This window comes from Nycticebus coucang, chromosome 8 (assembly GCF_027406575.1).
Source record: "Nycticebus coucang isolate mNycCou1 chromosome 8, mNycCou1.pri, whole genome shotgun sequence".
Classification (NCBI taxonomy): Eukaryota; Metazoa; Chordata; class Mammalia; order Primates; family Lorisidae; genus Nycticebus; species Nycticebus coucang.
In genome coordinates, this window is record NC_069787.1 from 35,177,117 (window position 1) to 35,204,930 (window position 27,814).

Genomic DNA, 27,814 nt, shown 5'->3' on the forward strand with positions numbered 1-27,814 from the left:
AAAAAACATGTTATCGGATATAAACATAATCAAGTATAAACAGAATATGTTTCTCAATCCATCAGCTCCCCATGGTGTCTTTCACGTACCTTCAGGGCCAGAATACAGTAGTGTTCACTATTTATACGGTTACTAATTTATCCGAGGCAAAACTTTGTGCCCAAGTATTTGTACAGGAAGGAGACTATAGTGAAGATGCTTCACAAGGTGTCTGATGCCAGCAATGAAAAAGTCAGATTCGACTGACAGGGTTTGGTATCACAACGAGGCAGAAACATGTAAAATATTTCATGCAGCCAACCTTATTTATTGAGAAGTCCTAATTTTATTGCCCATTTAGTAACATGTTTGTTCCACAAACTAATTTCTCATAAAGCAAAGCACAACTTTTTCTTATAAATAGTATAAATTATTTTATTTACAGAAACTTGTTACAAAACAAATAGACTATATATTTCTTCTCTTTTAAATATCCAAAGTAATTTTCTATCCCTTGACATTTGTTCATGTTCTATACAGCAGCCAACACAAAGTCCAGCTGAGATGCTCTTGATTATGTGTACAGATTATCAAACTATTCACACATTTTTAACACAGGAGATTGCTTATAGAACCAAGCTCAAAAAAACAGCAAAATGCTTTCAAGGCCCTACATTCACACCAACAGTATGTAGTGCTCATTTAAATGATCTGAAAATGTAAAATGTTTTGCACAAACAGTAAAAATGATTATTTTCTGCTAAACAATGGAAGTTTTAATAATTTTCAAAGCCCAATCTACCCCCCACCCCGGACAGAATGAGAGACATTAAGAAACTCCTTGGCAACAGAACTCTTGCAGGAAGACAGCTGCCTTTATAAGTTACATTTTTCAAATTATACATTTTTTTCAAGGTTCTCAGAGGTACTTCTTTGTATTATATTTTTGGAATACAAAATATTTTAGCTATTCTATTTTAAACTCTGTATTTCATGAGTGAATAACAAAATGCACATATCATGTAAGTTGCTGGCTGACAAAAAGATTTGTAACCCTTGGTGCCACTGGGCAATCCATTACCAGTTGAATTACTGTAAACCAAAAGGTCTGAATTTTTCAAATACCTTATGAAATTACCAGCATTGGTTTTCAACTCCTCCCCTAAAATTTTAGAAATAATATTTAGGTGGAAAAAAGCAAACTCCAAAAATTTCAACTGAACATTCAAGTCTTTTTAAAGAGATTCTGTCCAAGCTTAAAACTAGGTTCAGGCACTTTCATTTTTTTCCATTAGTTTTAAACCACATCACATACTAAAACACATGTGCTCAGAGGATACACACACGCACACGGCGTTCACATACACCCACACACACACATAAAACAGTAACAAAAGAAAAGCAGTGTGTCACTTAATTACATGTAGTCTATTGGGAAATCAGGCAACTAGGGAGAAGCAATGCCCACTTTATCTGTATGAATCCACTCCCGAGACATTAAGAGGGACAAAGACTTTCACAGAACAGAGGCATCCCTTAAACTGTAAAGGAGGCAGGTTCTAGAACTATTGGCTTGGCAGTGAACCACTTCAAATTATAAAAAGGTATTTTACTTTATTAATTAATAAATAAATACTAGATGATCTCAATTGTACCAAAACAGGATATCAGAAAAAAAGACCTGTGCAAAAATACATATTTAAATATGTACAATTCATTTTTAACAAAATATGTCTTCTGAAATAGGGATACTTCCATATTTATAATAGAACAAGAAATTCCAAAATAAAGATACAAAAGTAGGTTTTGTATAATTCTTTGTTCATCATTGCAGCACTTTTTTTTTTTTTGTAGGTTAAGAAAACTGCAGGAGTTGTCATGAAATTCTATTGGAAAGAATATAAAAATTATCTTGGTTTTAAATTGATACCAAAGTCTGTCTAGAAACAACCCAACCACTGCAAATTTGGTTTTTGCAAGTTAATTTAATTCAAAAAAATACTTGTACTCCTGTGTTTTAAATGGTCTTAACTATTCATCGTAATAAAAAGTACTTGTAGGAGAAAATAAAATATTTGAACAACAGTCTAAAATTTAATAGCACTGTTTAGAATAGGTCTGTTTGTGGCAGGCAGAATCCAAAATGGCTAATTTCCTAATCCCGATGATCTGTGTATTACCGGGAAACACAATGAAATTCAATTAAAACTTCAGTCTAAGAAATCAAATATACTCACTAATCTAAATATCTACATTATTCTGAATCGACTTGCTAATGTGGATCCTAGTCACATCTTTCAGAACAACATGATCTGTCTATGAATTCCATCGTTAAAAGTAACTTTATTATAACCATCACGTCCCCTTGGCTCTGAAAATAAATTCTACCTATACCCCATTGCACTTGTCACCAAGGAATCAACTAGATACGTTCTGATTCCTTCTCACCACCTCCTCTCTCTCTCCCTACTGGGATGGAACAGACTTATTTCTCTTAACCTACACCAAATGGGCCCATCCATATTATCTCCTTACTAAGCTCTCCTATAGTATCATTTACTGACTGATTGCATAATTAAGTGAACAGGATACTGTTTTCTCCTTCAAAAAAAAAAAAAATCAATATTTTACATGAATTTATAGTTAAAATATCTGCATAAAGTTTTTGTTTTCTTACTTAATAAGAATAATTTTATAGTAATTCACATTGATTAGGCTGGTAACCAATTATTTTTTCATTCTACCTGCTGTTAACTTAAAATTCCCTGAAACTGAAGTTTGAAACCCAAGAACTGCAGGAAAAAAAGGATGCACTGACTGGCTTTATTTAGACCTTGGCCAGGGCAATAATCAAAGCCTTGGAAATTTTACCCTGTGTTCGGCAACTCTATGTGTTCTTCAAAGCAAAAGTGCCTAGTTCTCATGTCAGGAGCTATGGTGGTAGGATCATCCCTTAAAAGGCCCCCCAAAATTCAATGACGCTTTCTCTAGCAATGCTGTTTTAATTATTTCTTTCTTGTGGGATGGGTAGTAGAAAATTTATCCTGGAGGGCTCTACAACTCTCTCAGGAAAATGGCTGGCACTAATCCCAAGAAAGGAGGGTTTGTGTCAGGAAAATCTTATACATGCATCATACAAAAATCTCTGTATGGGGACATGTACATGTTTTCTAACTCCCCTCCCTGGTGTCCGCTCTCTGTCCCAACCACATCCAGAGGGTCAAGAAGGGAGATGCAGACACACACCATGCGGGGAGCACCTGGAACAGAAGGCTAGACTTAGCCCCTGGACAGTCTCCAGAGAGGAAAACGTGGGTAATGCAGAGAGGGCCTTGGGAACATTTAAGTACATCCTAAGAACACCACTTTAAAAAGGCAGTATTTAAAAAGCAGACTGAGTAGGACAACCAACCCAATCTGACATACTGTTGACTGTGAAAATTTAAGGATAAGAAAATTCCATCTCATTGGAAATTTTAGAAAAAGTTTTTTCTCCCTATAGTGATTTCAACTTCCCCATCCTTCCTCACCCCCAATTTGGCTTCCTTTATCAAAACTAGCTTGGTGTTTTCTTTGTTTTATCACCTCATAGAATTGCTTTTGTACCATGAAAAGTAAGCCTCTAAAATGATTTATAGTTGCTCTCTGGGCATTAACAGTTTCAAACCAGTCTATAAGTTAGAAACTTCTGACAGCTTCTCATCCCAAATGACTTGCAAAAGGCTGGGTTACTTTGTCCTGGTGCCTTGCACTAGTGTCCATATCCCATTCCTGAAACATTTCCATAAAAATCTAAAGCCAAATTCCCTTCTCTAGAGGGCTCCTCAGGGTGCAGCTCTCTCCCCTCTGGAAGATCTCCCGTCTCAGTTATGGTGCCTAACTGCCGGAGAGTGACCTACAGAAGACAGCATTAAAAAACAGAAAGGCAGGGAGAAGGTTCTATAGTAATTCTCTTGCCGAAACATTTTTCTGCCCAGCCAATCTATTCGAAGAGTGGCTCCATGATATACTGCAAGTTTAAAAACAAAACAAAAACAAAAACTTCTCACAGATTGGTAGCAAGCAGTCCAGACCACTTTAACACTGATAAAAGCAATTCGGTGGCTGAACTTGATCCAGTGTCCTTTATGAGTACTCACTGCTACAGACATAGCTTCAGGGAAATCCTTGTTAAAATAACAGCCCGGCAGGTCTCTACCCTTGAGGCCCACAGGAGGTTGGGAAAACAGACTCAAAGGCATCGTGGAGTCCAGAGTGCTGAGTGGAGGTGTAACTTGTCCTCAAAAGTGTCCGGATTATTCCTCCCCGTGCTATTTTCAGCTGTCAGGGACGTGCCTTTGGCTTTCAAAAAAGACAGGGTGGGGAAACAATGAAAAGGTAAGTAAGCAGTTGTATACTGTACTCCCCTAATTATATATAAGAGTATTCCAAAGGACACATTCCACTAAGTCTCCATTGATGGCTATGCCAGGAGCAGTGAGCTACAGAACTGGGCTTTAGCTTTTAGGCACAATCATTTTAAAGATATACTTTTAGAAAATTGACTAGAAGAGATGAAGGCCTGGGTTTCTAGTTTAGGGAAAGGCTCTCTTGTTTGTTTACCTTTGGTTTTATTTACTGATTTTGTGTCCTTGAAGGTATTCCAGGTTGTTAACTGAGACACGAACAAGGTCAAATGGGCCAGCACACACAGGTGTGACGGTTCACACCCAAGGCAGGGCCCATGTTGAGGGAGAGGGAACTCTGGCCTTCACAGTGGGCTATTTTTTTTTTTTTTTTTTTCACAGTGGGCTATTTTTAAGTATTTGGTAGTAGAAGCTACAAATAGATTTTTGGGGGGCAGGGGGGAGGTACCTATTTAACCCCATCACCCAGTCTTCCCAGCACAGTCCACTTCATTTCCTTATTAAGAAGAATTCAACCAGCTCAGTTATCTCTGTTTTAAAGTCAGCTTTACAAGGAAGAGCAAATTGAAGTCCCTATTCTTCTAAAAGCAGCATTCTTAAAAGCATTTTGCGGTTGTGGGTCCCTTTGCAAATCTGATGAAAGCTATATGATTCCTCCTGCAGCTAAATGAACATAGACATTAAAATCTGTAATACTCCTTAGGGTTTAGTGATCTTCTGAGCTTCAGCAGGGGTCCCCTTAGGGTGTGTGCAGCAAAATAAAAAGTATTCCACTGTATGGAGAAAGTATTTTTTAAACACAAACTTAGGTCAAAACCAATTTTATGGCAAAAACCCTGAAGTTAGGCTGTTTGGATCTTCCTAGTGGGACACTGTCCTGACAGTAAGAACTAGAGGTGGCAAACCAACAGATCATGAGCCTGATTTGATCAACAGGTATGTGCGCTAGACCAGACTTAAGGAAAATGAAAGGAAAAAATTATATATATAGCTTTTAGAAATAGCCAAATTTCGCATGCAAGTTCCTGTCTGCATTTCTTCTTTTTTTTTTTTCTTTTTGGGACAGAGTCTCACGATGTCACCCTCGGTACAGTGCCGTGGTGTGACACCTCATAGCAACATCTAACTCTTGGGCCTAAGCAATTCTCTTGCTTCAGCCTCCCAAGTAGCTGGGACTACAGGTGCCCACCGCAATGCCCAGCTACTTTTTTTTTTTTTTTTTGCAGTTTTTGGCTGGGGCTGGGTTTGAACCCGCCACCTCTGGTATATGGAGCCAGCGCCCTACTCCTTTGAGCCACAGGTGCCGCCCAATGCCAGCTATTTTTTTGTTGCAGTTGTCATTTTTGTTTAGCAGGCCCGGGCTGGGTTTGAACCCGCCTGTCTTGGTGTATGTGGCCAGCATCCTAACCACTGAGCTATGGGCGCCGAGCCTGCATTTCTTCTTAAAGCCGGTAACAAGTGTATAGAAGCTTTGTGCAGATGGGGCACTCTTCTACAGATGAGGCACTGTCACTCTCTACGGAACCCCACTCAGCCTTCTTCTGTCCCTTATTTCTTGTGGACAGTAAGGTCTACACCCCTGTCTAAATGAAGACAGAGAGTGCTCAGTAATACAAATGTGAGTTGGACGTTAGAGGACAGAGGAGGATTCATCAGGGGCAGGGGCAGGACACTGCTACTCCCAGAGGGCATTTTTGAGAGTGTGTACCCTGCTTCTTGCTGTGTTTGTACTGCCCTGTTATGCTCATCCTAAGCTATTAACAAGGAACTACAAACCAAGAAGGAAAAGCACAACTCGTATTAGTCCCGGGAACCCCAGGTCAAAAAGCCAAATGACATGTAAATACCCCATAATTTAAATTCATGGGATATTTCCCCCATATACCCTTGGCATTAGGTGTTAATTTACACAAATTTTGGAGGAAAATTATATGACAAATAGCAAAGAAACTCATTGCTATTTTCTGAAAAAGTCCTAACCTGGCATTTGAGTTAAGTTCTACAGATGAGGAAGGTAGGGGAAAAAAAAATACAAAAGAGCCTCACATTTTAAATCAGGGCTCTGGGGTGATGCTGTTGAAATTCCTGTTCGTAAGCAAGGTGAAGAGATATCCTGATGAATAAAATAACAAGATGAGAGATGAGCTGGAAGTTAGAGCAAAGGAAGCTGGAAGAAAGCTACAGGGGAGGTCAGGAGGAAACAGAAAACAGGTGGAACAGCATTGAAAAAAGACAAAGATACAGCATAAGAGAGAAAGTCACAGTTAATTATTAATCCAACACCGTCATAGCCATTTCTCTAGCAATGGGCTGACATTCACAATCCTTTTTAAACTATCAGCTTAGATGAGGTTTTTTTGTTTTCTGCTATACCCATACTGAACCCTGTTTCCCTCCTTCACTTGAAAACAGGGAGAACATATCGGCTGAGATTTAACCAGGACATCTGAAATTCTTTGAGATGAAAATATTAAAACTTTCTTTTTAAATCTTATATCACTCCTTTCCAGATCAGTTTGGTTTTAGCTCAGCTTTTTTCAATTGAGAGCCATATCTAGGAAACAGTATCTGCCTCCTTCCTTAGCAACATCATATTATACGACACAATTGCCAACACTGGCACAGGACCTTGCTAGCTATGGAGAGGAATTCCCTTCCAGTTCTGATTTTGCTGTCATGCCCAATGCCCTCTGCGGCACTACTTGCTAACTGCATTACCATGGTTTCCTTACATACGATCATCTTCCACAGACATCAGAAATTCTGGCAGAGTTTATGTTTTACCTTCATATGGCCACAAACTCTTCCTTTTGAAAAAAGACACCAAGAAGCTGGATATCGGTTTACAGGCAAACTAACCAACCCATCCACACAGATTTCCAAGTTGGCAAAAGGTCCCAAGGGAGAGGAAATGGGCATCCCCATGGGGCTCACAGTCCATTTCCTACCTGATGAAGGAGGGAATTGTTCGTCAGTCCTTGTGCCCCTGGGATGGTGCCTGTGTGTTTCATGTGGACATTGTTCATGGCTGGCACTTTGGCAACCTTTGTGGGTTTGCTGCTGCTGTTGTTGATGCTGCTTGAGCTGGGTGAGCACTTTCTTTTCTTTCCTATGAGTTTGTCTAGAGGAGTGTGTGAGTGTGGAAAACTGCTGTGGGAGTTGACAGGCAGTTCATTAGACTGGTGAATGAATGGGCCCAGAGAAAGAGTGGAATCACTGCTGTTCACCATCACACTCATCCTCTTGATGGACTCGGCAGGGTTCCCGCTGGTGGGGCCCCTCCCTGACTGGTCGTGCCGGATGCTCACAGAGTTAGCTTTGTTTGTCACACAGTTGAGGCCAATGCCATGGGAAGATGTTACTGTTGAGGGGTAGGGAGGCCCAGAGTGAGCCACACAGTTTTTCCTAAAAGACTCCATGGAATGAGAAGAAGAGCAGGAGGAGGAGGAGGAAGAAGAATGAACTAACAGTGGGGAACTATTTTTGCGTTTCTTTCCTGAGCCGCCACTGGTACTGCTACTGGCATTGTGACAGTTAGTGCTATTACCAGAAGACTCCTTGGGCCTTAAAGACTTGCTGGATTTCAACTTCTGAAGTTTCCTGGACATAGGGGAGGAAGGGACTGAGGAAAGGCCAGAGGGTGTGGAAGGGGACGAGGATGACGAGGACACTTGTCTGGACTGCATACTGCACACAGGATCCGTGGCCCCTGAAGCAGCAGGCTGTGCGTTCAGTGTGGTTCCATGAGCTGGTACCGATTTGCTGTGCGGGGAGATGCAGATGGATGAGAGCAGAGCTGGGGATGGAGAGGCAGTGGCTGCCGCAAGACAGCTGACCCCGCACTGTGATGTGGGCACAGAGTTTGTCCGGTGAGGAACACGTGTGGAGACGGGTGTTGTGGTACTGGACACTGGTGGGATTTTCCTGGAAATGGGAGAAGACAGTTAGTGATATTCACCATAACCATTCATGAAGACTTTCAAATGGGCACCCCTTTGCCTCTGACTCTGCATCAGAATGATTGCTCTGAAAATCAAGGCCCATTCTCTCTTCCCTCCTTTAAATTCTTTAATGCCTACCGGGACAGGAGGGGATGAGGTGTGGGCCTTCTCGCTCCACCTTCTACTCCAGCTCCCTGCTTCCAGTCACTGATCTTCCATATATTCCAGGAAAATGCCATGACTTAAGACCTCAATTTCTGCTCATCCATTAAGTTTCTTTTAATTGTTACTTCCTTAGGAAATCTGCCCTGAACATCCCAACTTGCTTATTTCCCCAAGGATTCACACTGTTTTTAGACTTTGTAAGACTTCAAGTGGTTTCAATGTGTGATGGGTAATCACAAACTCCTTTGCAGCCAGAACTGTCCACATCTTTATTTTACCACTACAGCCCTAGTGCCCAGCACAATGTGAGAAATATAGAAGACACTCAATAAACATGAGGGAATTTAGGAAGGAATGGAGAAAAGGGCGGGCACAGCTAACTAACAGCAACTGCTAGGTCCTAACTATTGGCCTAAAAGACTGCACAAGGGAATAAAGCCTCAGAAAGCTCAGGGATTTTCAGTCACAGTGCTATAATGTCTGGGGGCAAGGTATTTGTTGAGGGCTGAGGGAGCTGCTTAAATAGTCAGACCAGGGAGGCCCTCCTTTTATTTTAGCTCTCATTTTGAAATGTGACAGTACCAAAACTTCAAAAACTCCAATGACAGAACTAAAACCGAGGTGGCAAAATAGAAAATGGCCTGACTAGAAGGCCAATGCTAAGCCTGCCTTGATTTTGACTTAATGGAATAGCCCTAGCTGACCCAGTCCCTATCCTAGCCGGGGCTCTATTTCCTCATCTTTCAAGAGAGAGGTGGCCTAGACTGCTTTCCAGACGCTTTTAAAGAACCATAGTTTCTGGGCGGCACCTGTGGCTCAGTGAGTAGGGAGCCGGCCCCATATGCTGAGGGTGGCGGGTTCAAACCCAGCCCTGGCCGAACTGCAACAAAAAAATAGCCAGGCGTTGTGGCGGGCGCCTGTAGTCCCAGCTGCTCGGGAGGCTGAGGCAAGAGAATCGCGTAAGCCCAAGAGTTGGAGGTTGCTTTGACGCCATGGCACTCTACCTGAGGGCGATACAGTGAGACTCTGTCTCTACAAAAAAAAAAAAAAAAAAAAAAACAATAAAGAAGTTTCTAATAAAAGGAATTAACGACTGTGAGCATTTGCACCTGCGTTCCAAACCCCCTTCAGGAGTGCAGCCTTGGCCTGCAGCTGGTGCTTCTCAGCTCCAGTGGCCACACCTCAGAGTCGCCTGCGCAGCTAGAGCCGCATCTACACTCACACCAATTACTCTAGAGCAGTGGTTCTCAACCTGTGGGTCGAGACCCCTTTTTAACAATGAAAATACACTGCAGCATTAAGAAGGTTGAGAACCATTGCTCTAGAGCAGGTGTCCTCAAACTGTTTAAACGGGGGGCCAATTCACTGTCCCTCAGACCAGTGGAGGGCCAGACTATAGTTTATGAACAAATTCCTATGCACACTGAACATATCTTATTTTGAAGTAAAAAAACAAAATGGGAACAAATATTATCACACTGCCTCATGTGGCCTGCGGGATGCAGTTTGAGAACCCCTGCTCTATAGTCTCTGGGGGAAGTGGGAGCAAATACTAGTAATTTCTACACTTCTCCAGGAGATTCTAGTATGGGGCCCAGATTGGGAAGATGGGCTCTATTTGCTCCCCCACCCCCACCTCAAGAGCAGAGCAAACACTGTCATTACCGGAGAGGTTTGTTAGAGGTGCTTGAGTTCCTGGGCCAATTTCATCAGAATCTGTAGGGCAACCAGGCTCCCTGGTGATTCCTGGGCCCAGGCACACTAGAGAAGCCTGGCTCAATTTTTTTTTTTTTGCAATAGTTGCCCTGGGTAGAGTCCTATGGCATCAGAGCTCACAGCAACCTAAAACTCTTGGGCTCATGAAATCTTCTTGTTTCAGCCTCCCGAATAGTTGGGACTACAGGCACCCACCACAACACCCGGCAATATTTTTAGTAGGGATAGGGTCTTGCTCTTGCTTGAATGCTTGAGCTCAAGCAATCCACTGGACTTGACCTCCCAGAATGTTATGATCAGGGGCGTTAGCCAGGGCGCTGGTGAGAAGCCCTGCTCTAAAGTGAATCCAGGTACTGCTGACATCAGGCCTAAGGACCAGGCGCCTGGAACCAACTCCTGGGGAAAGGAAAAGAAGAAAGGATGTGGATCTCTCTCGGTGACCATTACTAGTTCCTTTAAAAAAAAACAAAAAAAACTTTTTTAAGGATCAGCGCCTGTGGCTCAAGTGGCTAAGGCGCCAGCCACATACACCTGAGCCGGCGGGTTCGAATCTAGCCCAGGCCTGCCAAACAATAATGATGGCTACAACCAAATAATAGCCTGGCGCCTATAGTCCCAGCTACTTGGGAAGCGGAGGCAGGAGACTTGCTTGAGCCCAGGAGTTGGAGGTTGCTTGTGAGCTGTGATGCCACAGCACTCTACCCAGGGTGACAGCTTGAGGCTCTGTCATACACACAAAAAAAAAAAGAAGAAAGAAAAAAGAAACTCTTTTAAGTAATTCATTTTAGTTTTTTTTTTTTTTCTTTTTAAGACAGAGCTTCAAGCTGTCACCCTGGGTAGAGTGCAGTGGCATTATAGCTCACAGCAACCTCCAACTCTTGGGCTGAAGCCATCCTCTTGCCTCAGTTTTTCTATTTTTAGTAGAGACAAGGTCTTGCTTTTGCTCAAGCTGGTCTTAAACTCGTGAGCTCAAGCAATCCACCTGCCTTGGCCTCCCAGAGTGCTAGGATTATAGGTGTGAGTCACCGTGCCCAACCTAGTAATTCATTTTGTATAAAGAAGAGGCAAAGTAAGAATATGTAGTCATATCAACATGTGTCTGCACAAATAAATTCTGCTCTGTAAAGATATGTGAGAAACTAATAAAAGTGATTCTGTCTGTGGAGGTGGGCATAACAAATAGTGTAGGGGACAGGGCAACCAAGACTTTGCTGTGTGCCTCTTTATACTCATTTTTCTTTTTTTATGCCAAGAGAATGTATTAACAATTCAAAAAGTTAAAAAACAAACAAAAATCTTTTGAAAACCATCCCAGGCACTTCTTAGGGGAGGTAAAATAGTGATCCTAAATCAACAGAGGGCAAGTAATTCACGGAAATCATAGGAGCCTGGAAAGGGCCCTTTAGGTCATGAACATGCTCTAGAGGAAGTGCTAATTCTAATTTCACCACTGTCCAGAGACTCCACAAACTGAAGATGACATGTTTCATATTCAAATTCCCTTTCCATTACTCTTAAATGTACCACGATAAGCAACCAAAAGGTATGGAGCCAGTAAGAGTGTTACTCAAATAGGAAGAGAAGATTTTTGGCTAAGCCAGCAAGAAGGGGCCTGGATCACCCTTGAAAGTCTCCTTGAAGTAAAGAACAATAATTAACGATAATCAAGGAGTAAATACAAATTGTGAATTCGAAAAGCAAACAGTACATCAGTAAGCACAGAGTGACTATTTAGACTATTCAGTTGATAGTATGATCCCAAGTGTATTCTTTCTAATTTCTCTCTGAAAATTGTGGCCCTAGCCATCTAATCTACTCTCTACCCTCAAAAAACAATAACATTTCTGAAATAAAATCTAGCCATGATAAAAAAAAAAAAAAAGGAAAGAAAAAGAAAGTCTCCTTGAGTCTCTCAAAGATGACACCTGAGAACAATTCTCTAAGAAGCACTGATCTCCTCCCAGCAAATTTCAGGGACTGCCTGAAAAAGCTGCCCAAATGAGCCAACAGCATTCCTGTGTTGGGGAGCTTTTCCCCAAGCACCTGGGCCTGGCACCATGCTCCAAGTTCCCATCCGCCCGAAGCCTATATGCCAGCTCATCATCAAGCCAATATGTCTGTTGCTGCAATATTGATTTTTTTAAAAACGAAGGTCACTTTAATGAAAAAAGATGTTTCCTCCTCCCTGAAGCAAGTGATAAGGGCAGTCACCTTTGTGACAACACAGAGAGAGGGTTGACAGCAGAGTCAACCTCATGATCCTACTTTTCACAGCACAAAGAAAGAAATCTGTGCAAGGAAGACACAAAGAACCTAAACTCATTTTCACTCAAACTGCTGGCCATGAGCCACTTATCAATATAGTAACAACAAAACACTCGGGAGGACCCTTCTAAACTCTTGGGAGTATACCATCCCCATAGTTTAGTGAGATCAATGAGCTCTCCAAGTCCCACTTAGTCTGAAGAAATAAGAAGCTGAGATTTCATGTACCTTAGGGAGTTCTGACACCCTAAGGGAGAGACCCCCCAAATCCCAATAAGCCACTCCCCTGTTTCTGTCTCTTGGCAGAGACAATGCTCCTTCATAAAGAAAGACTACCTTTTATTCAGTACAACTAGGAAGAAAGGTAAAACAAAAAAGCAGAGTAACTCTGCTCTGGGTCTGATTTTCCAAATAAATGTAAGGCCTAATAATGATCAAAGAGATGGTTCTTTGGACTGCAGACTATCCATGACCTCTGACCAGCTTCTTCTGACTTTATTAGGAATTCAAGGCAGGGAGGCAAATGAATGGACTAACAAAGTCCATTCAAGGAGGCACTAGTAAATGATGCCCAAATAGAGGATCTGGGATGGCCAAATTGAAAATTACTGGATAGTCCCTTTAGCAAGCCTCAAGGTTCATTAAAGTAGGTGCCTCCACTAGTTCTCCAAGATGCTTCCCTAAAAATGGTTCACAGGTCAAAAGAGCTTGGGAGATATTCCACATTATACAAGACATCCCTTGCTTTAAGAACTGCAAAGCACAGTGCCCATTAAAGGCTCTGACATTTTATAGTAATAAAAACAATTTGGGCTATGGAAACAACCTTCACTGATAATCCTGTCTGGGAAAGACTAGCATACATTATGCCCTGCAAGATATCTTAAATTGCAAATCAGAGCACATGGCTCTTCTACCTAAAACCTTCCACAGCTTATAACTGCACTCAGAATTAATTTCAATGTCACCTGGCCCTGCTAGTCTCTCAGATCCTATCTTGTATCATGTTCACTGTCTTGCTGTTTTCTCAAACAAGCTGACTTCTTTTTGACTCCAGACCTTTATGTACCTGGTTCCCTCTGCCTAAAGCCCACCCCCCATACCACTCCAATAGCTGCTCTTTCCCATCCACTTAACTCAGTTCCAGGGCTGCCTATGCAGAGAAGCTTTCCCTGAATTCCTCTGGCCTGTTGTTTTCCCATCTTGGCTCTTTACTTGGGAACAAACTACCTGTAGATCAAATCTTGGCCCTACTACTAACCCAGTGGTTCTCAACCTCCCAATGCCTCCCAAGGCCACGACCCTTTAATACAGTTCCTCATGTTGTGGTGATCCCCAACCATAAAATTATTTTTGTTGCTACTTCATAACTGTAATTCTGCTACTGTTATGAATCATAATGTAAATATCTGATGTGCAGGATGTTATTTTCACTGTTACAAAGGGGTCGCGACCCACAGGTTGAGAACCACGGTACTAACCTGTTACATGGCCTTGTATCTCAATTTTGTTATCTGTGGAGGGATCATGGCCACCTGACAGACTTTTGGAAACTAAATACATTTAATAAGTTGCCTGGCATGTAGTAAGCTTTGAGTAAGTCTTAGTGACTATCATTCTTTGCTGCCATCATCTCCCTTATGATAAGCTGTAATCTCTTTATTTTCTGTAGATGGTTTTGTCTCCCCCTTGTTCCCAACTAGACTATAAGCTTCAGATAAGTAGGAGTTCTGCCTAACCCCAGCACCCAGTATACATCACTGCTGAATGATGAAATAATCAACACCAAGATGCCTTCTTCTCAAGGCTAGTTGAAGGCCATGCCTTCACTTAGATAAGCTATCTTCATACAATCAGTCCCACTGGAAACAGACAATGCAGCAGCGAGCACAGTCAGCCGCCGTCCCCACCCCCAAACAGGCACTCACTTCCACAGCTGCGCGTTCAGATGCTTCTCCACCATGAGGTTGAGGGCGCAGCGAAGCCGGTTCCACCTGGAGTCAAACACGTAATAGCCTCTTCCAATCTGCCGGCTCCCAAATGTGCAAAACTGAAAGAGAGAACACAGCCGTGCGTGCTTGCTAACTGCTATGCCAGCACGCCATGAGGATTCTCTCTCCTTCAGGAAAGGAGCTCATTGGGACAGACAGACCTGATTGACAGCAGGGGCTGTGAAGCGTGAGAGTGGCAATGCCTATGCCTACCCCTGAGTTTCATGGGAGAGGAAGGGAAAGCAATGAGATGCCCCCCAGACAGAGCACCTGCTGCCTCCGGGCACCCTGTTCTGAGCTGCTCTCACACCTGGACCGCATCCCCACACACACGGCCATACCTAGGTTCCTGGCGTGCCCCTGCAATTCCCTGTCCATGCTGCATGGGGAAGATCAAACGGGGTGGAACTTACAGATGCTGGCTGAGGATGATGACCTGAATAATGACAGTCCAGTTTTTCAACAGACTCTTCTTTGTCATCGCCTTCGCCCTCCTCACTGGATAACCGAGAAGCTGGCTCAGTGGCAGGCAAGGGAGGGTGTGGAGATTCATGGATTGGAGGAGGGTCAATGGGGGCACTCCCACCTTGCTGGGCAGGGCAGCCTGGAGGCCTTAGTGAGTAGAAAGTGCAGCACGGATCAGATCACACGCCTGGGAATCAGCCACCTTAACTCAGTCAGATACAACAAAGTATCCAGAACCACCTACGGGAGGCCTGGGCTCCACCACTAGCACTAGAGAGGAAAACAGATGACGATCCAGGTGGCTTGGGAATAAAGGAAGTTCTCTCCTGAACTGCATGATGTGACATTAAGCTGTTTGGCAAATATTACCATAGGTATAACTAGTCTTCCTTTCTATAGCCAATTGGGTGGCTCAGGTCCTCCTTCTATTCTCCCTGAAGAAGGGGAAATATATGTGAAATTTAACAGATTTTTTTCTTTCATTCCTCTTCAGATTTCAACTGGATTTAAATTATTAACACTATAAATGAAATACAGTTGTCCCTCAGTATCCATGGTTGCATGACTTCCCGAGAATACCAAAATCAGAGAACGTGTAAGTCCCTGATATAAAATAGGTTAGGATTTGCTTATAACCTACATACTTAAAATCATTCTCCTACATACTTAATCCTATATTACATGTAACTAATACAATGTAAATACTATGTAAACAGTTGTTAAACTGTATTGTTCAGGGACTAATAACTAAAAAAAAAAAATCTGTGCATGTTCAATACAGAGTCAATATTTTTCTCCAAATATTTCTGATCCACAGTTGGTTGAATTCATGGATGTGGAACCCACAGAAATGAAGGGCAAATTTTAACTGGTAAAGTACTCTAAGATAACTTAGGAGAGAGAGGAGGTGATTAAAGCATGAGGTGGTATTACCACTTTACATGGACAGTCTAGAGCCCTTTACTCAAGGGCAGTAATATATTTTTCCTGCATTTATAGTGGACTAGTGGTTCTGGAATTAAGCTTCCTTTTTCACAGATGCAAAAAAACTTCAATGAGAAGGTGGCTAAAGGGCCAGGGCCTCTGACCACTTCTCCAGTGTACTGTACAGAAAACTACAAGGCTCATGCTGGCACAGGCTCAAGCACACGCTGGGTTTGCATGACAGAGGTACTTCCACCTTTAAACAACTATTCCAAGGATACCCGTGAGGTTAAGCAATAGCAAACAAGGGTCGACACATTCCTAAGCAGAAGCCCTTGCTGGCAACAGTTGAATGGGCAACACTGAAACCCCTCATTCTCTATATCTTTCTCTTTCCCCTCCCTCTGGAAATTGGACATAAATCCTTTACTTCAACTTGGCTGAATATACAAGCTCAAACACACACGTATTAAACCATCACTATCTCTGAGGTATGTGGGTAAGTTCTGTTAAAACACTCTTACCCCTGTTTACTACGTTCCTAAAATACTAATATATGCTCAGGTCAAAACCCCAAATGAATGAATGAAAAGATGTTGACACATGGATGCTGTAAAAACTCAAGGCTGCATACTTGTCCTCAGTAAGAACTCCCACTGCTATATTTTTCCGAGCTGCAAGAAGGACCCAACTTCAGCCCTGCTCAGCAGGGTTCAGAGACACCTAATTCTAGCTTTATCCTGCTGCTTACATTTGCAACAAAGGACAGCCCTGATTGAAATTTACTGATGAAGTCAACCTTTTTCTTCTCATAGTAAAACATTATTAAAAAAACATCTCCATAGTGAGACTGATACGTGTTTCTTAACATTATGACCAATACTAGAGTTTTTACAGTGCTGTAGGTCTGTTCTCTGAAGAAAGGAGAAAGCGATGGAGGGCGTGGCTTACCTTGGAAGACTGGGGGTGTGAGGTTTAGGTTTACTAGCTATGAAAGGCTTTGATTCAGAAGGAATCACTCCATGAGGGTTTTGGTGCGGCTCCTGTGACGTTCTGGGAGGGGCGGGATGCGGGTCCCTGAGAGGCTGTGGTGGTTGCTGAGAGTCCAGATGGCGAATCGATTCCTTTTCCCTGGTTTTGTTTTTGTGCTCAGCTAATAACACATCAAATCGTTTCCTTCTACCCTGGACAGCCCTCCGCTGGGTTAAGGAATGTGACTAAGGACAAAAAAATACAGAATCTAAAGAATCTGTATAAATGATTTTTATCTATCATATATCCCAAAACACTACTCCCAACAAAAAAGTATCTGGACCATTAGCTTAGTCAAAAACTGCTCAGCATCTGATAAGCTAAAAATCTTAAAACCACAATCTTTTCTCCCTACCTAGAGTAGAAGCACGTATCCTAAACTCTCAATGTAGAACAATCTGGGGATGTTACTTTACATTAGAAAAAAGAAATGTTAGCTGTGCCACCTGTATGTCAGTGAACAAGTGACAGGTATTCAACTTTTGTGCCACAATAGCAATTTGTATACCAGGGTTCAATTCCACTAGAAAAATCTCTTTTTAGATCATTAAAAATGTTAAATGTTAATTTAAAAGAAACAATTATTACATAAAATGTATTAGAAAGTGTTTTTTTTTTTTTTTTTAGTAACTGCAAGTGAAAAAAAAAATTCCTTCTCTCTAGTCCAAAGAAAATGCCATGTAGCGAGAGGAAGTGGACCAAAGCATTCTGCAGACTGACACTGCTACAACCAAGGAAAACTTGAGAGAAGTGAAAAAGATACAGCTGAGAGAAAAAAGACTACAAACAGCAAGCGACATAAAGCAAAAGAAATCCCTGCAAAAAGATACTGGCTGTCGAAATCAAGGAAACAGGATGGAGAGCACCTTGGGTCTTTAGACAAGTCTAATTTCAGAATTAAAAAATAGGCACATGTAGCCGGGTGTTGTGGCGGGCGCCTGTAGTCCCAGCTACACGGGAGGCTGAGGCAAGAGAATCGCTTAAGCCCAGGAGTTGGAGGTTGCTGTGAGCTGTGTGATGCCATGGCACTCTTCTGAGGGCCATAAAGTGAGACTCTGTCTCTATAAAAAAAAAAAAAAAAAAAAATAGGCATATGAAGTAAAAAAAAAAAAAAGGTGAAATTATGGACTGAAACCCATCAAAACATATGAACTCCAAATGTATTTGATGAACACTGGCATTAAAAAATACCCAAATTAAAGCCCATTGGAAGCCTAATGCTATTCCTAGCAGAAGATAAAGTTGCATTTGTAAGTGTGAACTGGTCAGAGTTGGGCAAATCTTCCTAAAAGTCAAGTCCAATCACTATGATTTTGCAGGTCAAGTTAATCTGACCATTCCATACTGTTGGGGTCTCAGCCTGTAAAAACCTAGGAGACCCTAATCCTCAGGAGTAGATGAGTTTGTATTAACTCCAGTCGACTGTAATCACATATCCAGGAACATAACCACTACATCAGTGGTTTGCAACCTTCCTAATGTCATGACCCTTTAAAACAGTTCATATTGTGGTGACTCCCTACCATAAAATTATTTTCGTTGCTAATTCATAAGTGTAATTTTGCTATTGTTATGAACTGTAATGTAAATATCTGATATGCAGGATGGTCTTAGGCGAACCCTGTGAAAGGGTTATTTGACCCCCTAAGGGGTCGCTGACCTACATATTTCCTTTTCTCTTTTACATCACAAATTACTGTTAATATTTCACGCGTGTTCATGCCCCTACACATAATACACATATGTTGCTCTACACATTTATACAGCACGTTTGCTACAATTTAAGGGACTTAAGAGTGGAATTATGCTCCTATTTCCGTTTGAAATTCAATAACATAGCCTATCTCCTTACTAGATATACTGCAAACTCTGTCCACCTAAAATCTAACCTGGAATCAGATGAATGTGATTAGCTTCTTTCTAAATTTTTACTTCGTTTTCTCTAATATGTAATATACCCACAAGAAAAGTATCCTAAATAAGGATAGGAGTTTTGTTTTGTCTGTGCTGTACTAGCACCTAAAAGAGCTCCTGGCACTCAGAAAAGGCTTCAAACGTAAAGTATATGTAAGTAACAGCTTCCAATGATGGATGCATGCCTGAGGTCACTGGTCCACCTGCCTGTCTCTTCAGACAGATGTATAAATTGCCCCTGGTGCTTACCGCAGTAAAGCCAAATTAAGAAAGTAGGCAGAAACGATATTTTCCCAGCTCAATTAGAATAGTAAATAGGACTTCCACTGAGCTTTGAAGAACATTCCACATACCCTGTTTCCCCGAAAATAAGACCTACTTACAGGAAAGATAAGACGTCCCCTGAAAATAAGACCTAGAGCATCTTTGGGAGCACACCTAAAAATAAGACACTGTCTTATTTTTGGGGAAACAGGGTAGAAATCTGATGATCACTCCCCCTAACCCTGCCCCTGACTTCCCCAACTGCAACTCCCTGGGGGATGCCCAAGGCTCACAGGATAATGACTGACCTGTAACTGGGCTTCTGGGGCCTCGTGCACTCTAAGACCCTAGCTCACCATTCCTTTAGTGCCTCCTCTTCCTACTCTATTGGCCATTTGGCTGCCTTTCAGGCTCTAGGGACTTAGGTCTAAGGCTGCCACAGAGCCTTCTTAGGGCTGTTTCCTCCACATGGCCTGCCTCTCCCACACCTTTCTGCCCAGACAAATCATCATACCAATTTCTGCCTAAATGGCCGGACGTGGTGGCTCACGCCTATAGTCCCAGCACTCTGGGAAGCCGAGGTAGGTGGATTGCCTGAGCTCAGAGGTTCAAGACCATCCTGAGCCAGAGTGAGATCCTGTCTCTACCAAAAAAAGCTGGGCGTTGCGGCAGGCACCTATAGTCCCAGTTACTTGGGAGGCTAAGGGCAAGAGAATGACTGAAGGAAGAAAAGAAAAAAAAAATTAAAAACAAAACAAAACTTCAAACTAAGATTAGTGAAAGCCAGTTGAAAGCAAAATTGAAAAAAAATATTAAAAAAATAATTTCTGGCTTGGCGCCTGTGGCGGCTGAGGCGCCAGCCACATACACTTGAGCTAGCAGGTTGGAATCCATCCCGGGCCCACCACACAACAATGATGGCTGCAACCAAAAAATAGCTGGGCACTGTGGCAGGTGCCTGTAGTCCCAGCTACTTGGGAGGCGGAGGCCGGAGAATCGCTTGAGCCCAGGAGTTGGAGGTTGCTGTGAGCTGTGATACCACAGCACTCTACCCAGGGCGACAGCTTGAGGCTCAGTCTCAAAAAAAAAAAACCCAAAACAATGTTCCTATGGTAATAAAAGCTTTTTGTGGCCAAATCTTCCTACTTTAGGCTTTTATATAAGACTTGGGCCTCTCTCCTTATTATAACTCATCAGTGGTAACTTTACTCTTATTTCAGTGATTGTTACCTCATCTCTTTCATTATACTATAATTTTTTTATACTATACTATACTTTCATTATACTCCACAAATGTAGAGACAGGCCTTGATTTTGCTAAATTCTTTATCCTCTAGGACCTAGAATGAGTCCTGTGCTCACAGACATATGCAATAAAAAGTTCTACAAGGGCTAGATGGACAAAGCTACCAGAGTCGCAAATCTCTCTGCATGGAAGGCACAGAGGACATCAGATAAAATACTGGACAGAGGAGGAAGTGAAGAGGGGACAGTGAGGGTGGCAGGTAGAAAAGAGGGAATGAAAAATGGGACTGAGCAACAATTTCCCAAGGATGAAGAGAACAGACAATGCTCTGAGTGGAAGAGAGAAGAGATCCAGTAGCAACTTGGGAAACTCAGGGTAAGAGTACTTAGGAATGTTCAGGGTATTATACTAAGATGAGTAAGTCAGTTACCCTACACCAGCTTAACAGATTCAGGCCAAAGGAAAGGCAAAGAAAGGGAGAACTGACAAACAGAAGAGAAGAAAATCAAGGCATCCTGTGAGAGGTCATCCAGTGGATGTGCATTTCTATCAACTCCACGCTGACCTCATGACAAAGCAGCTTTGAGGACATGTTAATGCAGTGACAGGCCTGGCACCATGCCACAGAAAGCAATGATACCCTTAAAGGAGCCCAGGGAGAGGATATTTCATTTGCAAAGGAGAGGGGAGAAAAGTGCAGATTAATACAAAGTCCACCTAGCAATAAAGGCACAAGAAGAATGCTGGTCATGCTCCTTGCAGATTCTGAGTTAAAAACACTTTTGGCAAAATCTTACTTCTAGGCATTTATCCAAAAGAACTGAAATCAGAATCTCACAGAGGTATAAGCACTCCTATGTTTGCTGAAGTACTATTTATAATAGTCAAGATGTGGGACCAATCTAATGTCCATCAAGAGGTGAAGAGATAAATAAAATGTGGCATATACATACACTGAAATATTCAACATTAAAAGGAAGAAAATTCTGCAATGTTACAAGGATGGTAAAATAAAAAAGCCAGTCACAGAAAGACAAATATTACACAATTCCACTTATATGAGATATATATAAAATAACCAAATTCATAAAATAAGAGTGGAGTGGTGCTTGGTAGGGGCTGAAGGAGAGCGTAAGTTTGAATTAAGCAAGATGAACAAGTTCTAGAGATCTACTGCACAACACTGTACCTAGTCAACAGGACTACATTGCACACTTCAAATTTTATTAAGAGGATAGTTCTCACACTAAGTTTTCTCACCATAATAAAATAAAATCTTAAAAGAAGAAATGAAGAAGAAAAATGTGTGGATCATCACCATACTTCACAGATGATTTTAAAAGATCATCTTAGTTAAACGATCTTCTTACCATCACTCACTGCTGATAGGTACCATGTTAGGAAGAGCCAGCAGGCAGGAAGAGGGCAGAGGGACTTCAAGTTGTGATCATGAGGAGGGACAGGGCATCTTTCTTTAGTGAAACGCCAAGCTCATTGATTAGTAACTCCCCATTTCCTTCCTCCTTCAGTCCCTAGCAACCACCATTCCACTTCTATTCTATTAATTTGATTATTTTATGTACCTAATATAAGTGGAATCACGTGGGTAGGCGTCACAAATTTCCCTAGGGGTAACTAGAACCGTGATGTAGTTCTACAGAGCCCAAATGGCATCTTTAACAACAATATACCACTCTACACATTCAATCAGTATCTTATAAAACACAAATATGAGATCAAATTACAACTTGGTAGGAGGGAAAAAAAAAGAAGGAAAGAAAAAGTGAATATGACACAGAAGTCTTTAAGCTAAAGATTCAAAGAAGAGAAGACAGGCTTAGGGGGTGGGGGTGTCCATTAACCCAAGACAGGATGCAAAATTCAGAATATATGGATATTATTGCAAAAGTTGTAATAAAAAAGTCTACAGCAATAAATACCTCCATCCAAAAAGGAGAAAAGGTTCAAATAAACAACCTAACACATCTCACAGGAGTAGTAAAACAAGAGCTAACCAAACCTGACTGAGTAGAAGAAATAATAAACATCAGGCAGCGCCTGTGGCTCAAAGGAGTAGGGTGCCAGCCTCATACCGGTGGTGTTGGGTTCAAACCCGGCCCCGGCCCCCCCCCAAAATTAAAGATCACAGAGGCAAAAGATAGAACTGAAACCAGCAAAAAACCTTAAAAGATCAATGCAACAAAAAGCTGGTGTATTTTTTTGTTGTTTGTTTTTGGCCAGGGCTAGGTTTGAACCCACCACCTCTGGTATATGGGGCCGGCGCCCTACTCCTTGAGCCACAGGTGCTGCCCAAGGGTTTTTATTTTAAACAGTAAACAACATAGAAACGTCTTTAGTCAGACTAAAAAAGAGAGGAGACCCAAATTAACTACATGAGATTAAAAGGAGACATTACAACAGATACTGCCGAAATCCAAAGGATCTTTAGAGATTACTACTATGAGCAATTACATGCCAATACATTGGAAAACCTAAAAGAAATGGATAAATTCCTAGACACCAACAACCTACCAAGATTGAACTAGAAAAAAATTCAAATTGAATAAACCAATAACAAGAAATGAGATGGAAACAGTAATTTATTCCCAATAAAGAGAAGCCCAGGACTAGATGGCTTCCCTGCTGAATTCTAACAAGCATTTACAGACGAACTAACATTAATCCTACTTAAACGATTCCAAAAAATTCATGAGGAAGGGATACTCCAAAATTCATTCTATGATGCCTGTATCACTCTGATATTAAAAACAAAGACACAACAAAAAAAAGAAAGCTACAGGCCAAAGTCTCTGATGAATACAGATGAAAATCCTCAACAGAATATTATTAGCAAAATGAATTCAACAACACATTAAAAAGATTATTCATCATGATCAAGTGGGATTCATCCCAGGGATGCAAGGATCGTTCAACATATGCAAATCAATATAGTACATATACACATCATAGAACAAAGGACAAGAAACTTATAAGCATTTCAACTGATGCTGAAAAAGCATTCAACAGAATTCAACATCCCTTCGTGCCAAAAAAAAAAAAACACTTTTAACAAACTGGGTATAATGGCTAGGCACCTGTGGCTCAAGTGGCTAAGGTGCCAGCCACATACACCAGAGCTGGTGGCCTGGGAATCCAGCCTGGGCCTGCCAAACAAAAAACTGGGTATAAGGTGGCACCCATAGCTCGGTCAGCCACATACACCTAGGGTGGCGGATTCAAACCCGGTCAGGGTCTACTAGGCAACAATGACAACTGCAACCAAAAAATAGCCAGGCGTTGTGGTGGGTGCCTATAGGCCCAGCTATTTGGAAGGCTGAAGCAAGAGAATTGCATAAGCCCAAGAGTTTGAGGTTGCTATGAGCTGTGACGCCATGGTGCTCTACACCAAGGGCAACATAGCGAAACTCTGTCTCAAAAAAAAAAAAAAAAAAAAAAAAAAATTCGTATTTATACATAAAAGAAATTTCTAGATTTGTTTTAAGTCAGTACAACTTAAGCCACAGTAGCCTCTTGCATTAAATATCTATGTGGAATTATTAAAAGTCTTTGAAAGTAACAGACTGGTTAGGATTGGGAAAGAACACTATTCCTTTGAATATAACACTGCTCATTAGATATAAAATTTCTCTCAAGACGATAAGTATAATAACACCCTTCACATTTTGTCAATTTAAGGCTTTTTTTTTCAACAGAATGAGTTATTTCCACAATTACACAATTCAGAACAATCCACAGGGCATCAGATCACCAGTGGGTCCCAGAGACTTTGGGAGCAGTGAGGTACATCCCTGTTCCCTGGGTTTATCAGGGTAGTGAGCTCTAACTTCAGGAGGCCGCCTACCTTGCATGTCAAAGACCGGGTGCAGGGCTTCTTGGTGTCAAGATCAACAACCCCACAGTGGATGTCAGGATCAAACTCTCGTTCTGTCAAAGGCACACAGACATTACAATGGGTTTGCCAAACACTTCTTTATGTATTTTAGAAATAAGAAAATAGGGAAAATCTCAAGACAGACAAATTATAGCCTGAATAAAATCCACCACACTAATTTTTTTCTTTTCTTTCTTTTTTTTTTGGCCGGGACTGGGTTTGAACTCACCACCTCTGGTATATAGGGCCAGCGCCCTACTCCTTTGAGCCACAGGTGCCGCCCAACCCACCACACTATTAATAAATACAAAATAAATAACACAGAGTACCACAAGGAAGCAGCAACATTACTAAAAGACTAGGGGTGACTATTGCCATCAGATGGCAGGAAAGAAAGTTTAAGTTTGCATTACCACATCGCTACACTCAAAAACACACCACTAATAAGCTACTTTCATATTACCCACACACATGCATGCATGCACACTAATGCTATCTATCTATCTAAGACACAGTCTCACTCTGCTGCTAGCTCTATCTATCTATCTATCTATCTATCTATCTATCTATCTATCTATCTATCTATCTATCTATCTATCTATCTATCTATCTATCTATCTAGAGACGGAGTCTCACTCTGCTGCCCAGGCTAGAGTGCCATGGTGTCATAGCTTACAGAAATCTCAAACTCCTGAGCTCAAGTGATCCTCCTACCTCAGTCTCCCAAGCAACTGTGACTATAGGCACACGCCTAATTTTCTATTTTTAGTAGAGGCGGGTTCTCTACTAAGAGACTATTCTCGAACTCTTTAGCTCAAGGGATCCTCTTATCTCAGCCTCCCAGAGTGCTAGGATTATAGGCATGAGGCTCCACACCCGGCCTCACTAATGTTCTTTAAAACTAAGAGTGAAGAAGATAAGCACAGAACCTAAGAAACTTCCACCTAAAGCTGAAGTTGACTAGTTTTACAAAGAAGACTTACATACAGGAATTGACTTGTTTCCCATGAATACCCACTGCATAAACAAAGAAGTATTATTAAGAAAGAAAACATGAAGTTACCTGACAATCTCTTATTTAAAAATTTCCTATTACTGGAATTGTCTTCAGATTTCTTTTCCAGAGTGGGCAATGTGGGAAGCCCTTTGCCATTCAGAATCTGTCCAGGTGAAGGCAAGGTTGGCTTTGGTATTGAGGGGCAGTTAAGGCCAGGCTTGACTGAGGAACTCACAGTAGCAGGACAGGTTGGCCCCACGGCAGATTTCAGTAGTGTGCCATCCATCTTGGGATGAATCTTTTCCACTTTCACAGAGGGTGTCATGCTGTCATAGGAAAAAGGGAGAACACCTGTGTCTGAGTGCCCTAGTGGCCCAAGGTGAATGGTGAGCACTACACGGGGCTCACCTTTTAAAAGGCAACTTACACATTTTGTTAGGACTATCCAGAAACACCAATAAGGTTCACATTTACTACGTCTATAAGCCCTTCTGGTAAGGTGAGGCAAAATCCCCAGGGGACCATTAGATATACCTCATCTTTTCAGAACATTTCATACATGGGCATATGGGATACTCGAATCTGATACCCAATGCAATTTCTATAAGAAGCAAAACATGAAAAGGTCTAAAAGGACCAAAGACTACCTGCAGAACCCTTAGAGAATATCTTTTGAGAAATAAGAAAGAATTCATCAAAACAAAGTAACCTTCTGAGTAAGTAAATACTTCCAAGAAATATCGCTAAAAACATAGGAGAAATCAAACACGCCTAATGTTATCTCCAAGAATAGGCTCTCTGCTTCTGTCAGTGAGGGAGACCAATGTTAGTTAATAAATGTCGTGCCAGTAAAGTGTAAAATTCTCCAGTCCCTGAAAAAAGTCTCTATGATAGGTGCTTAGAATATACAGTTGGTAAGTGATGAACACTTACAAAGAACTGATTTCTCTTAAACCCTTACTGACACTGTCATTTTGCTTGGTTAGCTTACTTCCTATATCCTTAGTTTTAACAGTTGGTTTGGTCTCCCTCTAAAGCCCTAGCTCCAAATAATGAAGATTCAGACTGACAAGACTGTACTTGCGTATAAACTTTTCCCAGTGGTGTCAGTGCTCTAACAACTGTTAAGCTGGCAAGTAACTTATGCTGTACGACATTTTCTTTGGCTTTTAGACAGCTCCTAGAATGAAAGCCAAGCTTGCTGTACTGCACTTTTAACAGATGAGCAGGGGCTGGGGGCTTAGCAACCAGGACAAACAACCCCAAACAGGTGTACTTGCAATAGCCTGACAGCAACACAGACACTGCAAGACATCATGGAATCTCCCAGCTGGCAAGGTCCTTGAGTATCAGGGGCTGGACCCTGTCCTAAGATTAACCAGGTTACTAGACCCTGGAACCGAGTATGCGGCATACCCTCCAAAGGGAGGCAGGCCCAGAAAAAGCTACCCACCACCAGGCTGAGGGATGCCATGGTAAGAAAAGGTATTTGTGTATGGGAGTGCACAGCTGCTGCCTCACGTGACCTCAAGGAGCCTGCCAACCCACCCAGGCACTGTGGTGACTTGCCAGAGGCTTGTCTGGCAGGTGTAAACTTCCTCAGTCTTCCCTCATCACTGCTGTGACGTGAACCCAAGGAGGAGTGGAGGAAACATCTCTATTTGTTTTGCAGTGCCCAGAAAATCCTAGGGCAGCTTCTGGGGATCTCTTCACCTTTTTATCACTACTGTCATTAACAGTAACAGTACCAAGCGTGCCAACATCCACCATTAACTGTCTCCAAAGGGCCAGACCTATGGCAGGTGCTTGACATATATTAACTTCAACTCTCAATAAACCCTGCACTGTGGCTATTTTTACAAGCTGAGAGAAAAAAAATGCCTTGCTCATAGCCTCACAGCTAGGAAGTGACAGAAGTGGGATTTGAAGCCAGGCCTAGTTGAGTGGTCTTGAGGTTTTCTTGGATGAAAATTCTCAACCTCATTAAGGCTTCTTCTCCTCATTTGGAAAATGGATGACACTATCCCACAGGTTTTTGTGATAATTAAATGAGTTCACATATACAACCCAGTTTCAGTAACTGGCACACAATAAAAGATCACTAAGGAAGTATCATTAACCTTACTATTATTGCTATTCCTACTCTGAAAAGTTTCCTAAGATATGATAAGAACAAATATATATAAATTCTTCCCAACATGGGCTCTCTCTTACATTATTCAGATGCCACTGGTGTACACTGTTCCGTTTCTAGCAGGTAAGCTTTACAACCCATCTTGACCATACTCACATTCTACTATGGGGGACTCGACTCTGCTGAACAGGGTGCATTGGCCTGGTGTTCCCCCTGAGCGGCAGTTTGTCTTTGGGCGATTTCAACAACTTGGAACTCGATGAGGATGTGCTAGTAACACCTCCACTGGAAGAACGGCTGCTTCCACTTGCACTGCTTCCTTTGCTTTTGGACAGAGAAGGGAAGAAGGAAAACACTGAAGCAGGAGGAACGGCCAAAGAAGGTTTGCTGGATGAGCTATGTCTTCTTTCTGGAAACAAAAAAGAAAATAGACAAAAAGACACCATGTTTCAGGCAAATCTCAAACAGAATTTTTCCCTGAAA

General features: G+C 41.9%; 1 protein-coding gene across 8 annotated transcripts in view; it reads right to left on the reverse strand.

Annotated features, from left to right (window-relative positions):
• Window positions 1-387: 387 nt before the first annotated feature.
• The window catches only part of ATXN7 (ataxin 7), a 160,118-nt gene continuing 132,691 nt past the window's right edge, over window positions 388-27,814 (reverse strand). For 5 of the 8 annotated variants that reach the window (XM_053600827.1, XM_053600830.1, XM_053600829.1 and 2 more), the window contains 9 exons: window positions 27,488-27,740; window positions 25,264-25,523; window positions 24,171-24,253; window positions 16,804-17,069; window positions 14,877-15,075; window positions 14,401-14,522; window positions 7,334-8,309; window positions 6,432-6,498; window positions 388-4,320 (listed from right to left, as the gene is read on the reverse strand). In XM_053600827.1, coding sequence (XP_053456802.1) covers window positions 4,211-4,320; window positions 6,432-6,498; window positions 7,334-8,309; window positions 14,401-14,522; window positions 14,877-15,075; window positions 16,804-17,069; window positions 24,171-24,253; window positions 25,264-25,523; window positions 27,488-27,740 — 2,336 coding nt within the window. In that variant the 3' untranslated portion in view covers window positions 388-4,210. The remainder of the gene's footprint in view (window positions 4,321-6,431; window positions 6,499-7,333; window positions 8,310-14,400; window positions 14,523-14,876; window positions 15,076-16,803; window positions 17,070-24,170; window positions 24,254-25,263; window positions 25,524-27,487; window positions 27,741-27,814) is intronic. The other 3 variants (XM_053600831.1, XM_053600832.1, XM_053600834.1) reach the window with 1 other exon arrangement.